The following is a 14642-nucleotide window of genomic DNA, read 5'->3' on the forward strand; positions in this document are numbered from 1 at the left end:
ATTGAGTACGGGTGATCCGTGACTTGAAACTCGTTACGTACGAGTCTACCCTCATTTCAAGCCTGATCGGTGAGGGTGAGTGAGTTGAGTAAGTGCACTCACGGGTGAATCTTCCCGAGGTATGCGTGGCAGTGAGTCTGTTTAGATGGACACTCAAATTATTCCGAACGACATTCCAACAAAAAAATAAAAAAAGCATTGATCAAATTTAACGGTTCCAATCTCCGCCTCCATATCAATCACTCCCTGCGTAAAACCGCTTTACTTGAACCCAAAGTGCAAAGCAATTTCGTGGGGATCCCATTGAGCGTCGCGCTTCGAGTGTGCCGTACAAAAATAATGCACGCGTGGCTGTGTCTCCGATAAGTGTTTGGATAAAAAAAATACCTAAATTGTATTGTTCTGTATACAAATCGGAGCAAATGTTCAGAAGCTTGAATAAAGAAGCGAACATATTCACCATATGGAATCAATTAAAAAAAATGTTTCCATCGTAATCACATCTGAATGTACTGCTCTGGGTGTAGCTCATTTGTCAGAAATATATATGATACGATTGTATCCTACTTTGTCTCTTTTATGTACTGTCTTGGTTTTAGTTGTAATACGACCGCCATTTACTGACCTTTATTTATAGTTTCCTTTACCAAACAATGACCCGACGTTCACTTTTCCCTGTTGCGTTGATTGGTTTAGTATGTGGGTATTACGTAACTTTCTTGAGCTGCTGAGTTTTAAGGGGCAGAGGCTTTGTAAGGCACCACGCCTTCACGTCCGCCCTCCACGGGGGGAACTCTCAAAATAAATAAATTTAAAGTGAACCCGTAACAAGGCCATTTGGGCTAGTTGATGGATGATGCGCAAGAAACTTGCGAGTGCCAAGAATGGCGGACATGAAGAACGGTACGCTGAGGGGCGATACCAGATCTCGATCATTTTGGGTTGCGAAGCGCTTCAACCCACGCAGCACGAAAGGAATTCAGATCACGGGCAAAGCGTTGGCCATATCTATTTGTAAGATATTTGCCATTTCACCCAAAACTAAACATTTCTTGCTAAGAAAAAAAAAAACGGTATATGTCATTGCTTTTCGTAGCAAAGCTTTCCTTAGAAAGATTAGGGGGTGGGGGGCGGTCACCAACTTATGGAGGTTCTACTCTGGCTTCGTCATTTAGTTACTTTAGCGAATGCAGCTGGAAAACTTCGTCCGTGAACATGAAGCAAAACAAGTTTTCGGCAAGCTGTCACATTGAGGCAATAGCAACTGTCGGGAAAAAAAATGTTTTCGTCACCCGGAAACATTTCCGCCGCCCACTTGTTTTCCGACAGTCGGAGAACACACCCTCTGACGCCAAGCTGTTACGGTGCAGCGAACAAGCGGAACACTCTACCAACTTGCATGTGTACGCTCGTTCGTGGGCGGCGCGGCGTCGATCCAAATTAGCTTCAATACAGGGTATCCACAAATTCGGGGGACACCTTTAAAGTGACCCCATAAGTCTGCTTGGTAAGGTATCAAACTCCGACTCACCAAAGAGGTGCCCAAAGGTGGTAAAAGCACCGCATCAAAAGTTCAAAGAACATACTTACATAAGTTAAAAGTAAAAAAAACAAAAAAAAAACGATAACTTATTTTGTTTTTCTTTTTACGGCGACCGTCTGCTATCCACTCGCCCTCTTACTGGCGCAACGACCGACAGAGGGCGGCCGCTCTCAGGGAGCCTGTATTGTAGAGAGGGTCCGGTCAAACCCTGGGGAGCGTTCGCAATTTAATGGCGGACGCCTCTGGCGGAGATTGGTCGCGAGTGCGCATGCACTGCGTTTTACGCGGCGAGGGGGAAAGCAGGCGGGAAGGTGGAGACATCTGCAGACGATCAACGCTTCCTAGACGTCCTCGCAGCTCTTATTGCAAACGCGGCTTCTGTAATACAGGCCCTCTACGCGAGCTTAAAAGTGCCGTGAGGAGGTTTCTGAAGGTGGTCTAAGTACTGCGATAACTCCCTTTACTGGCTCCAAGCATCCTAGAAATCTCTAAATCATGACGATACGAAGCCTATTTTCCGTTTCAAAAAAACACTCAAGGATCGCAACACACCGAGGACATCAACGGCGATGGAAGGAGCATGTTACGAAACCAGAACCACTGTCAGCCAATTGAAAGCGAAGGATCCTCGCGCCTCCAACCGGTGGAACTGCGGAGTGATATATCGAATGCGCGCAGCTTGTTGCCCATACAGCCCGGGCTACAATTCAACCCAGCGAGCACGCGCCCGAACGCTCGAGAGCTGCCGACCGGACACATCACTCCCGCGGAAGACAAAAAACAAACAAAAAAACATAGTGCGCTGTTTTTCAGACGACTTTTGCATTATTACGCTCCCTCTCTGCGAAAAATTAACATTTTTCGACTACTCTTATTTGCTTTTATCATCTGCAAAATCATACACATTTTGTAATAACAGCGTTTGCAATCTCAACGAAATGTCGCGTTTTTGTTGGTCATGTGTCGTCCGGGCTGCCGGAACAATGCTCCTCCCATCGCCGGAGATATCCTCAGTAAATTCGATCTTTGAGTTTTTTTTGTTTCTTTTTTTAATAGGCGAATTGGCCGCGGTTCGTTATGATTTATAAATTTCTAGGATACTTAGAGCCCGCATAGTGAGTTATCGCCATATTTAGGGAAGCTCAGAAACCTCCTCAGGGCACGTTTAAGGCCCGTGCGCACACTTCCAACCGAGTAGGACAGACTGAGACAAGATCGTTTTTTAAGCCTTTTGCTTCGGCTTAGGACCACACGCGCTGCTGCGGAGCTGAAGCCATTGCAAAAGGCTTAAAAACTGGTTTTGTCTCAAGCGGTCCTACTCGGTTGCAAGTGTGTGAGCCCTTACTGCCCGATCGCGCCAAAAAATACTGTTTTTCCATCAAAACTGTCATGCGCTCAATAAAACAGGTTAGCTGGACACAAACAAAATAAAACCGATAGTATTTCAAGTAATTTCAGCTACATGTCGTCTGCTTTTGGAACGACTTGGCAGTAATCTTTCGGCCAAAGCTGCTGCCGCCATCTGTCGGTTGTTGCGTCAGTCGAAGGACGCCTGGATAGCAGACGACCGCCGTAGGCAAAGAAATCAGTTACTTCTTTCTAGAATGGAAAGTTGGGCGAGTTGGTATGAATTCATTTTGAAAAACAGCGCGAATACCACACGGACAAGAAGGAGGAACACACAGGAATACCACACGGACAAGAAGGAGGAACACACAGGACGCCTCGTCCTGTGTGTTCCTCCTTCTTGTCCGTGTGGTATTCGCGCTGTTTTTCAAAATGAATTACTTCTTTCTTTTTTTTACTTTTTATTTAGGTAATTTCGTTTTTACAAAATTTGATGCGATGCTTCTACTACCTTTCGGCACCTCTGTGGAAAATCGCAGCACTATACTACAGTGGCTTAAAGGGGGTAGCGTAACGAACGAAACCGGAGAAGCGGCACAGTGTTGGAAGACGGCCGCGGGTGGCGCTGGCGCTTGGAGCACCGTCGTTCCGGCTATGGCTCCGGCTTGGCCGCTTGCTCCGCTCGGCTCCGGCCAGCTCCGGCCGATTCGCGCAGCTGTCGACTACACTGTCGTCTGCTAGTTTCACCATTTTATTCACCTTCAAACACAAATTATGTCGTTTGAAGTTCACTGGAAACAGGTAATTGTTTTTAAGTTATTTATATCAGTTATGAAGCGTGTTAGGGTGCCTCTATCTGCAGGCCGATTGAGGCACCCTAACGGAGCTGCGTATCGAAGCGCCACCTACACCGACTTCCAAGGGATGGCCGTTCCCGATGCATGGTAGAGGCTGGGTGGTAACTACACTATCCCCTTTAAGTCACTGTAACTATACGTTACCAAGCTGAAATATGCGCTAACTTTAAAGACATGCCCCGGGTTCGTGGACACGCTGTATATAGTGTGTCCGACTCCGAACGGCCGAGAATTACCGCGGGACGACATCCACCAGTGACAGTGATCGAAGACATCGATATTTGAAGGATTTTCTGTTCTCCATTTTACTGTATTGATCTTCGTTCACTGACGAAGCAGCTAGGCCTAACCGGGAAGATGAGACTGTCGCTATTACAGGGATTTACGCCCGTGTATAGACTGGCTCTCTCTCCGCGTTCCGTGTAATTTCCACTTTGATTGTTAACATGGTTAGCGTCCAAATGCACTGCTTCCGTTTTTGATTTCGTGACGCCCGAGAAATTAATACTGCCCTTAAGATGTTACTGACATTTTAAGGAACGCCTGGCGCCTCGTGATCCAAAAATGCCGGAGGTCGTGCATAGGCAAACGTGGGACGACGGTGACTTATTTGCCCCGACACGAGATTGAACCTCTGAGCTCAATATTAACCACCCCGTTCAGTACTGCACTCTACAAACAATTGTATGGCAAATTGATGAGCAGCTCTGTTGCACACGTGAAACGTTCTACCATCACGTGACATCAGGTTACTTGACGTCAATTTCCCCGTTAAATTTAGCGGGGCAACTGAATTGCTGTGTAGGTCACGTGACGTTAAAGGGCCCACGAAACAATTTTAACATCGAAAGATTAACGTGCACCTTATTACCCTTTTTTGTTTACTTTAGCACAAGGACCATAAAACACGACCACTTCTCTCGAAATGTCGCGAATGCGCTGCGTGACCACAAAAACAAAAAGGAACTATTTCTTGAATTGACTTCACGTACAGCGGCCATAGGAACTAACTTTGTGACGTCACGGCGGGTGCGGTTATTGAGATCGCTTTTGAACAAGTATATTATCAGTTTAATGGTAACGTTTAGAAATGATTTAGTTCCAACATAAACAAATGAATCGAAAGTTTTATATTCTTGTTCAGTACACGAAGTTTTCGCAGCGCCATCTATTCGGAGTAAGTCAAAGCATCCCCTCCCTGCTGCTCCGCTGCCTAGCAACGTTGGCTGGCTGCTACCGGACGAGCGGTGTGATCAACGCGATTTAAAAACCACGTTTCGGCAGCTGCGTGGTTCGTTTCCTTTCTCGTGCGCCTGGTTCGCCTGCCTGCAACTATACTCCGTTTCACCTTATGTTGTACCGCAGCGAAGGCTAGAAGCGCGAGCTCATAGCGTTGGCAGCTGCCCTTGGTGCACGAGAGCTTGTGCCGCCGAAGTGTGCCATGGAGCAAGGAGCTCGCGCTTGTAGCCTTTCCTGCGGTACAACACAAGGTGAAACAGAGTACAGGAAGTATTCACTGGCGGCCATAGCTGTGTGCGCGACTGCTGAGCGCGTGCTGATGGCTAGCTTCCAGGGTTATTTGCAATGTGCATTCCACACCGTCAAAATGGCCGGTCTTAGCAGCCTATTAATGGGAAGAGAGGGGAGAATCTGCTCTCGCTGTAGCAACGTCCACAGTGCTAAGGAAAGGACAAGACCGGCGTGCCCCGCGGCGCGTCATGCGCACGTAACCCGGGAAACATTGTATGAGCTGAGGGGCATCCCTAAACGCCATCTTATTTGGCCGGAAGTCCGAAAATCGTTTCATGGGTCCTTCGATTTTAGCGCTAAATTTAGAGGACAAACTAAATTGCAGTGTATGTCACGTGATATAAGGTCACGTGATATTTAGCGGGGTAATTAAAGGTTTTCCCCGCTAAATTAAGCGGGGTAATTGACGTCACGTGACCAGATGTCACGTCACCTATACACCAGTTCAACTTCCCCTCTAAATTTGGCAGAGAAAGGGAATTGGTGTGTCGGTGTGTGACAACACTGCGTGCGTTGCATTATGGGACGTCACAGGCCACGGCTTCATGAACTCCAGAGCAACTAGCCAACAAACGCTTCACGGTGAAACTGCAGCGTCTACTTTCCCACAAAGCACTCGGGGGATTTAATCGCCACAATCTACAGATGGAGGTCGGCAAGTGACGAGGCTGATATAACGTCCAGACCTATCAAAAACAGTTTCCGCTGTGGCGCGGAACATGGCTTAACGTCATTCTTAGGGCCACAGCGCAAATTGTAGCGATTGGCTCTTTCCGAGTGCTTCGCGGGAACCTATAAGTACATCTAACACAATCCAAATTTGTTAAGTTTGTGACCAAAGCAAAAAGTGCTTTGCCAGAAGTCCGTCTCGTGTCCCACGAGATATCAAGCAAAACTACTCGCAGCCGAGTGAGTCGCTTGCGAGATGAGCCGCTCGACAGCTCATCATGTCAGTTATCGCCCGATATGACGCCTGCTTTGATTTGATATCTGTTTAGCGAAGATGTCTATATGAAGATCGGCGGAGAAAATGACCCGCCAGATTTTGGGGTAAGTCCTCCTCGTGGGACGCAGACATGGTTGTTTCTCGAGCACATCTTCCTTGATATTAGAAGGTGCAAGTGAAGTCGTTTACGCAATAATTTTATGTAAACAAAAATAATTAAATTGCATATTAACTCTTTTTGACTATACTAGTGCAGCTTTAGTAAATATATTTATTCTTGAAATTCAAGTAGATCTTTAAGTACACTGCACGTTTTAATTAGCAAAAAGACCACATCGAGGAATTCTTGTCTTTAGCCCCAACAGAGTATTCAGACAACCACATTTTACCGCTCAAGGTATTTTTTTAATAGCCCCTGCAAAGAGAGCACCAGTTTTGAGGACCATCGAGGAAGTCTATGAAATCAGTAGGAAACAACAGACATAGCTTGTTCACACTAACACTGTAGCACTGAATACAATATCAAGCCTCACGCTTACTGCCGTGCACGCGCGATTGCCTAGAAAAGTTATGCACCAATAAACAAGTAAAGCACGACATCAGACGTTTTTCCATTCGAAACAAACATTCAGTTGCAATAAAATAACTGCGATACTTAAATGCTACAAAAAAGTGCAACTGTCAATTTCAACGCGTCCACAGTGTTCAAAATAATGATGGTCTCACACTTCAGCGCAGTTAAACACAACTCCCGCTTCAAGAGCGATAGCATAGAACAATGACCTCTTATCATCCAGGAGTTTTGACGGACTACCGACTTCAACAACTCTTCCTTGATCCATCACAGCAACGCGATCGGACGCCAGAACACTGTGAAGACGATGAGCAATTGTCAACACTGTGCACCCACTCATCACATCTCTCAGCGTCTGCTGAACGAGCAAATCCGTCTTCGTGTCCACTGATGCGGTGGCTTCGTCAAGGACGAGTATTTTTGTCTTTCTCAACACAGCCCTCGCGAGACAGACCAGCTGCCTCTGGCCCACGCTGAGGTTAAGTCCGCCCTCTGCAATTTCGAAGTCAAGACCATCACCTACCCTGAAAAAATCGCCAAGGTGAGATTTGTCTAGTGCTGACCAGAGGTCTTCAGTATCGTGCTGTCCGGCCGGGTCAAGGTTGAATCGTAAAGTGCCGTGAAATAGAATTGGGTCCTGTGGTATGATGGTTATCCTGGAGCGGAGTTCGTGTAACCCTAAGGTAGCAATGTCTACGTCATCCACCAGGATCTTGCCTGCTGCCGCCTCAATAATACGAAAAAGGCTTAGGGTTAGTGTTGATTTACCTGCCCCTGTTCGTCCTACAATTCCAATCTTCTCGCCGGGGTGCACGTCGAGATGAACGCTCTTCAAAACCAGGTCTAATTCATCTCGATATCGAGTCGAGTAAGACTTGAAGGACACCGCACCAGACCGAGGCCAACAAGGGTCCGGACTAAAATCTGACGTCCAGGGTGCTTCGGGAGTCAAACGCCTGTATTCATCCAGTCGTTCGGCAGATATCAATGTCGCTTCTAGTTCCGTTGAGTAAAACATCATATAGATGATCGGGCTCATTGCGCCCAGCATGTAGGACACCAGAAGGCCCGTTGTTCCAGGATCAATCTTGTCGCGGTTGGTAACAACCAGAAGGAGCATCGAGCCCACAAGAGCTTCACAAGCCAGGTCCATCCAGATTTCTATCCAGTATTCGAAATAAAGGCCGTTCATAGTACATTTCTGCATGGTGTCCAGTTTTTCGTCGTTGTCACGTAAATATATACCCTGAACACCATAACCCCTGATGCTGCTCAAACCCGTCACGGTTTCCGAAAAATGATGGTTGACTGGAGAACGCGTCACCGCTTCTAATCTTTTCATTTGGCGAAATGGGACCACGTACGTTTGACGTAAAACAATCAGAACCACGGTAACCGGAATGACGATCAAAATGTAAGTGGGAATATATATGCATATAAGAATGACCGATGACACAAACAGTAACAGAAAATCGAGAGTAAACTGAGCTGCGGTTGGAAGTTGCACATCCATCTCGTCTACGTCTTTACCGAAGCGGTTTAATAAGCGCCCAGAAGGATTAGCATCAAAAAATGTCAAAGGTGCTCTCATCACACCTTCGAGCCCCAACTGGAAAAGAGTTGTGGAGGTTGAGAGCACTACTTTCCACAATAACGCGACAGCAATAAAATTAGCAACAGCCATAGAAATACAAAGAACTGAGTAAACCTCGATTCTGTAGGCGCGCAGAGATATGCCCTGTGTACCTCCTGGAACGAGTGAATCGTTGCTCCATTCGCTCAGCCAGATCCCCATGTACACACCGACTGCTCTGTAGATGGCATAAAACAAAATAACCACAATCAGCATAGATCCAGCGTGCCTTATGTAGGTTCGATATATTTGGGGGCTGATTGAACCCTCTTCCATTGTCTCTTTCTCCACAAGGGTGATATTCAGCTTATCTTTCTCAAGTTTGGACTCCTTACTTGTGTCTGTAAAAACGTCCCTGTCCTCATTCATTTCTCCAACCATACTGGAAACGTTTTTCAATAAACCTGAAAGAACACTCCCTTCTTGCTTAAGATCTTCAAAGGTACCAGACTCAACGATCGAGCCTTTCTGCATGACTACGATATAGCTAACCTCATTGAGCACCGAAAGGTTATGAGTAACCAAGATTCTTGTTGTTTCCTTCAGTATTCCTCGTGGTCCGATAAGGTCCTCAAAAAGGGAAGCGCCGACGTGGGCGTCGACTGCGCTTAGCGGATCGTCAAAAAGATAAAGGTCTTTCCTCTGGAAGGCTGCTCTTGCTAGACTCACCCTCTGTTTCTGACCACCGCTTAAGTTGATTCCTTTTTCTCCGATTTCCGTTAAGCCTCCACCGGGAAGAATATCCAAGTCTTTCTCGAGGCAACACACCTTCAGTATCATTTCGTACAGTTCGTCGTCGTACGCACTCGTAAAGAGAATATTTTCTCGTATGGTTTTGTTTTGAATCCACGGACATTGAGGAGCGTACGCTATACTTTCGATGCAATCAACAGTTCCTGAGCAAACCCGGAGGTTCCCCAACAATGCAGAAAGCAAGCAGGACTTGCCAGAACCTACGGGCCCAACAACTGCGATCAATTGACCGGTCTTGACGGTCAGGGTAATATTGTTCAACACCGGAGTTTCGTCCTTCGACCAAGAAAGTGTTGCGTTTTTCACCGAGACTACGTCGCCTACATTCAGTTGGTGACCAAATGAACAGTTCTCTACTTCAGAAGATAGCAAAAACTTTCGAATTCTCAGCATTGAAACGCTCGTCTGAACCGCATTCGAAATAAAGTCTGGAATTATAAATATGGGGAACTGCATTAGGTTGAATAGGGTCAAAGAAACAAAGGCGGTCGTGGAGTCCAGAATGTTATCGTCGCTGATTTCCAGATAAGTCACAAAGCTGACAAGAGCAACTATAGAAGACGAACACTTAAGAATACAGAAACTAAAAGCATTTAGGTACGAATATTTCTTGAGCAGACCCATCTCATCTAATCGCAAAGAAGTGCACTTGTCAATGAATAGCTTTTCCCAGGCGAAAAACTTGAGAACTTTCACGCTTGACAACATCTCTGCCACAGTTTTGAGCCTCTTGTCTTTCAGTCTCATTTGTTTAGTCTGGTACTTGTTGCCGAGGCTGACCGCTAGTGCCATCAAAGGCATTATGACGAGTATGGCAGCAACGCCGGCGAGGCACGCTCCTCCAAGATACTGCCACAGAAGGACGACTGAGATAATGATCAGCGGCACTCCACCCGCCACATAGCCAGCAGTTATACTAAGTCTGAAGATCCGATCAGCGTCAACGGAAATCAACGTGATCAGCTCCCCGATTCCGTAGCATCTCTGCGACTCGCTAGAAAGCCGGAGTATCTTTCTATAAATGGCCGCCACCATGACAGTCTTCACATTTAGCCCCGTAACGCTTAGTGTTCGGTCTATGTGAACAGCAAGCAGGCTGGAACCAAAGTTCGCGCTTACTATACCGAGGGCGTACGCAATTCCTATCCAAGTAGGATCGTTTCCCACCATGTAGCTTATCAGAAAATGTAACAATGGAGCTGGGACGATCTTCACCACAGCTCGTAATGTGGCAAGGAGGCACGAAAACACCACAGGCTTCCAGTACACTTTCCAGAGTGACCTGAGCATTGAAGGTGGCGCCCCAGAAATGCATGATCCATCTCCTGGCATGTATCCAGCTGAACTCAGTTCCTTGCTCCAAAGTTCACTCCACGTACTATGACTTGGTTTGGTTTTCATGTCCGGTGGTATGTCGTATATAACTTCAAGCTGGAGAGGGCGCCGCGATTTTTTGAGGTGAAAACCATGCGAATAGAAGCGAGGATACAGGTGGTGCGGTGAGGTATGGTCTTTTCACGTCTTGCTTCGCGTCGGTCCAACAGGACAGCAGCAATTGCAAGCAAACCAATATATAACATGAAGCAACCACAGCCATTTCGAATTCCGAAACATCAGGCAAGTCACGGTCCGACGCGAAGACTTCCCACATGTAGCGGAAGAACTCGGGCAGCCTGCAGACAACCGCCGCCAACCAGAAGAAAAACAGCAACATCGAAGATCCTATTCCCTTCTTTCGATTCTTCTCTTGAACTTTCAGCGTAAGGGCAAAGGTGACGGTATGTACAAGGTCTGCCGTCACCGATGACACAGAGGATGCTCCAGTAGCAAGCTTGTACGCGAGCGAGATGGCGTGAGTGAGGGTCAACAGAAGGCTTGCAACGAATCTGAACAGACCGAGCGTTGTCCAGGAGAGTGCTTTTCCGTAGAAATGCTGCGTATTCCGTAGTCCCACGGGCCACGAAATGAAGCCAAACAGCACAAGGACAGCCAGCGGAATGTAGGCAAGGACTGTAGTCTCGAAGCATGAGGTCAGCCTTGGGTATTCCGAGTACCACGTGTAATTCAGGTGCCACAAAGGCGAGTTGCAGAAAGGGAGCATCACTCACTTTTTTGTTGTGCAGTAGTTGAGGACGAGTTAACACTTCATGGTGATCACACTTCATTCGTACGAAGTCATAGCGGGGAGTGTGAGCTCTGCGGCACCATCAAAACTGTGGATGTAAACTACACAAGCAGTGAGATGCAGAAATACAAAAACAATTTCTTCCAAAGGGCAACGTCCTATTCAACCCCGGAAGCATTTTTAGGAATGAGCGGCTGCGGGAGCAGCTGTCGGAACGTTCGCTCTACATTTCCCACTGGAGTTGAGTATCATGTTCTTCGGTAACATCGTTTAAACTACGTCGAGTTTGTACCTTTATGCTTTATTTCAAGTAGTAATTAAATGCTTAAAATTAGTATAGGCCTTCTTTTTCGAGATACGAAAGCGAATCACACGTTTGGATGTTTAGAGAGTGAGAGGTTGATCCGCCCTTGAGACATGGCATAGCGATTTGCCGGTTCATATTCGACTGGCATGGTGGGGCTTTTAAGGTCCATCAGACACAAGTAATTAAGCCTTTTCCAAAGGGCGCGCCATCTAGTAGCGGCTATGCCAATTATTCGATTATGTCATTGCTTTGGACACGTGCTCAGAGCAAGCATTGGACACAAGGGTTGCGTCATCGTTTGGCGTGAACTCGGCTCAACTGGTATTGAAAACGAGTGGGACGTCAGCATTCGGTGAGGACACGGATCCAATCACTCGCTACGCGTCCAAGCAATGACGACCACCAGTGTTGCTTGATGGACTTTCTTAAAGTGGTCTATTACACGGCCGCACGCTGGTACGAAGTCCATCGATATCGAGACCGGCGGGAGCACAGATTCCTGTGCTCTCGCCGTCTATATCGCACGAGATTCCTGGGCCGTATGAGCGTTTCCACAAGGATGTTCCGGACGTGTTGCGAATTGTTCGTTTTCGTAGCGCTGTAGACTTGTCAGATATATCGGTAGTTATCTTCTTAGGTTTGGGGCTTCGTCGCAAAAACGTGTGGCAGACGCTGCAGTATGTCGCGTAGCAAGAAGCATGTGCTGTCCACCCGCTAGAACGGCTGGAGGACAGTACACAAACAGTGAAGAAAGGGATCAATATACAACTTCACGTTCTTTACGGAGAAACCATCGGCAGCCAGTGACCGTAGATCCCGTTCTTAGCTATCCGGCGTAAAGCGACCAGAGTGTCGTTTTGACTTAAAGCTTGGAGTCTGCGGCCTTCCCGAGTCTATCCAGGGAACGGCATCAACAAGTGTCTTCAACTTCGTTTTTTTAGAGCACAGCTCTCAGGCGCCCGTTTCCGGCTTGAGCGGCATCGCCATTGGCGTCGGCGTCGGCGTAACCGCGCGGAGCATTATGGGAAGCGTCCCATAGTGAACCGCGCCGAAAACATCTTGCGACGTCTGGGCATCGTGAAGTTTCGGTGGAAGTCACACTCTCAGAAAAAGAGGTGTATTATTACACCCCTTGTCCCAAATAATACACCCCAAAACTTCAATTCAACGTACAGCGCCCCATAATCGAACAGGCGGCCCCAAAGTTTACAAGGGGCTTGATAGCCGTGTGGCACAACTTATTAAGATAGCTGATGTACGTATTATTGACTACAAAAAAATATTATCGGAGTTTTCTTGACAGTACTGCAAAAGCTCCGTGCTTTCTTTCTTTGCTCTTTAATACGTACTTTAGCAATTTAACAAGTTATATCGCACCGTTATCAAGCCCCTGGTAAACCTTGGTGCCGTCTTTTTGACTATAGGGCGCTGTACGTCGAAATGAAGGTTTCGGGTGTATTACACCTTTTTACAGCTTTTTTTCTTGAGAGTGCACGTGCCGAAACGCCACCGTGACTTCCACCGAAACGTCACGGTGCCGGAACGTCACCCGCGACGTTTCGGCACGGTGCCGAAACGTTGCGTGACTTCGCCGAAGTCGCGTGCGACGCGCGTTTTGCGCGTGAAAGAAGGAGGAGGGGAGGAGTAGAGGGTAGAGATGAGGAGGAGCATATACCCTCCCCCCCTCGTTTTCAAGAGCTGCGCTCGAAATCGGCGTTACAAAAAGCTGTAAACGTATTTCATTATTTTTTGGTGGTAAATTTGCGGAAACGCATATTTAAATTGCAACGCATATTTCTTTTTCTTTTTTTTTGGGGGGGGGGGGGGGTTGAGGGGGGTGGGGCTGCATTACAAGTCATGCTCGACATCGCAAAATAAGGTTAGTGTCTCACGACACGCACCAGAGAACTACGAATTGTTCAAAACCCCGCTATTCGGACTCTTGTGCGGAATATCTCAGGATAATTTTCAGACTTACGCACAAAAACATTCGCAACAACTAAAAAAAAAAATTGAGAAAAGAAAAGGGGGTTAGAAACATTAATCGTTGATCGAGACATTAGGAAAAATCATGGAAAGAGAAAAGACTGCAGGAAGATAACGTCATAGCGCAGCGCGTTGCGCAGTGTTGCTTCATCAATAGGGAGTTTTCGTAGATGGTTTTCGCCGTCCCGCAAGGCCCTCTGCAACCCGCTACGATAGCGGAAACTTCACAGTCAAGGCTATCGGCGCGCAGGCGCCGATAGCCTTGACTGTGCAGGCGCAGTAGCAACGTCTTCGTTGCGGAGCGCTTAGCGGAGGGGGCAGCGCGGTCTACGAAGACTCCCTAATAGCTATACCCGTTCGCGGCCAGCTAAAGCGCAGGTATTTACATTACTCTATGTGTTTTGGTAGATATTGCGGCGTCCCATGTAGTACGCAATATTTCGGCTGTCGTCATATTTTTTTCCAAATAAAGAAACATGAGAGATTGGTTTAAATTTGACATTCGAGGCGGAGTTGCCCTTTAATTGCATGGCCATACGCGACATCAAAAAGCGTGTTGCACTACCGTATACGACATAGCCCAATCTTCGAGTGTGCCAAGTTGTACACGTGCGATTGCGTCCACAAAAGCTGCTTAGATAACAAAAAAATAATGCAAAATATTGCCGCGTGCATGACCGCAAGAAAAAAAAAACGCTTCTTCGTGCATCTAGAAGTTTCATGTTTGTTCTTACACTGAGCGTAAAAGATAATGGGGCCAAAATGACCATACCTTGTCAGTCTCGCCCTAGCTAACTCTCGGGCATTATACGTTGAACGTTTGAGATTACCAGCGCAGTATTGCCGATTCATTCACTGACTGACTCTCGCGCAAGTCAGCTGTGACGCCGACGCACCGTCGCTCGCCGCTGCCACCGTCGACGTTCGACGCTGGTTTCTCGAGCTCGTCCTTTCTTTGGCTTCTGGCAAAAGTTCGACAATTAAACCTTTATTTTCAGTTTCCGCTCGTCCAGCATTTTCCATCCGCGACAATATCAGCAA

The 14642-nt window shown here is 47.1% G+C and overlaps 1 protein-coding gene across 1 annotated transcript; it reads right to left on the bottom strand.

Annotated features, from left to right (window-relative positions):
- Positions 1-6939: 6939 nt before the first annotated feature.
- On the bottom strand, positions 6940-11284 carry LOC115315754 (ATP-binding cassette sub-family C member 2-like). Its single transcript, XM_040205817.2, is given in 2 exon segments — positions 6940-10642; positions 10644-11284. Coding segments are annotated over 2 exon segments (4338 nt in total). The 3' UTR covers positions 6940-6945.
- Positions 11285-14642: the final 3358 nt, after the last annotated feature.

This window comes from Ixodes scapularis, unplaced genomic scaffold (assembly GCF_016920785.2).
Source record: "Ixodes scapularis isolate PalLabHiFi unplaced genomic scaffold, ASM1692078v2 PGA_scaffold12__126_contigs__length_90152505, whole genome shotgun sequence".
Lineage (NCBI taxonomy): Eukaryota > Metazoa > Arthropoda > Arachnida > Ixodida > Ixodidae > Ixodes > Ixodes scapularis.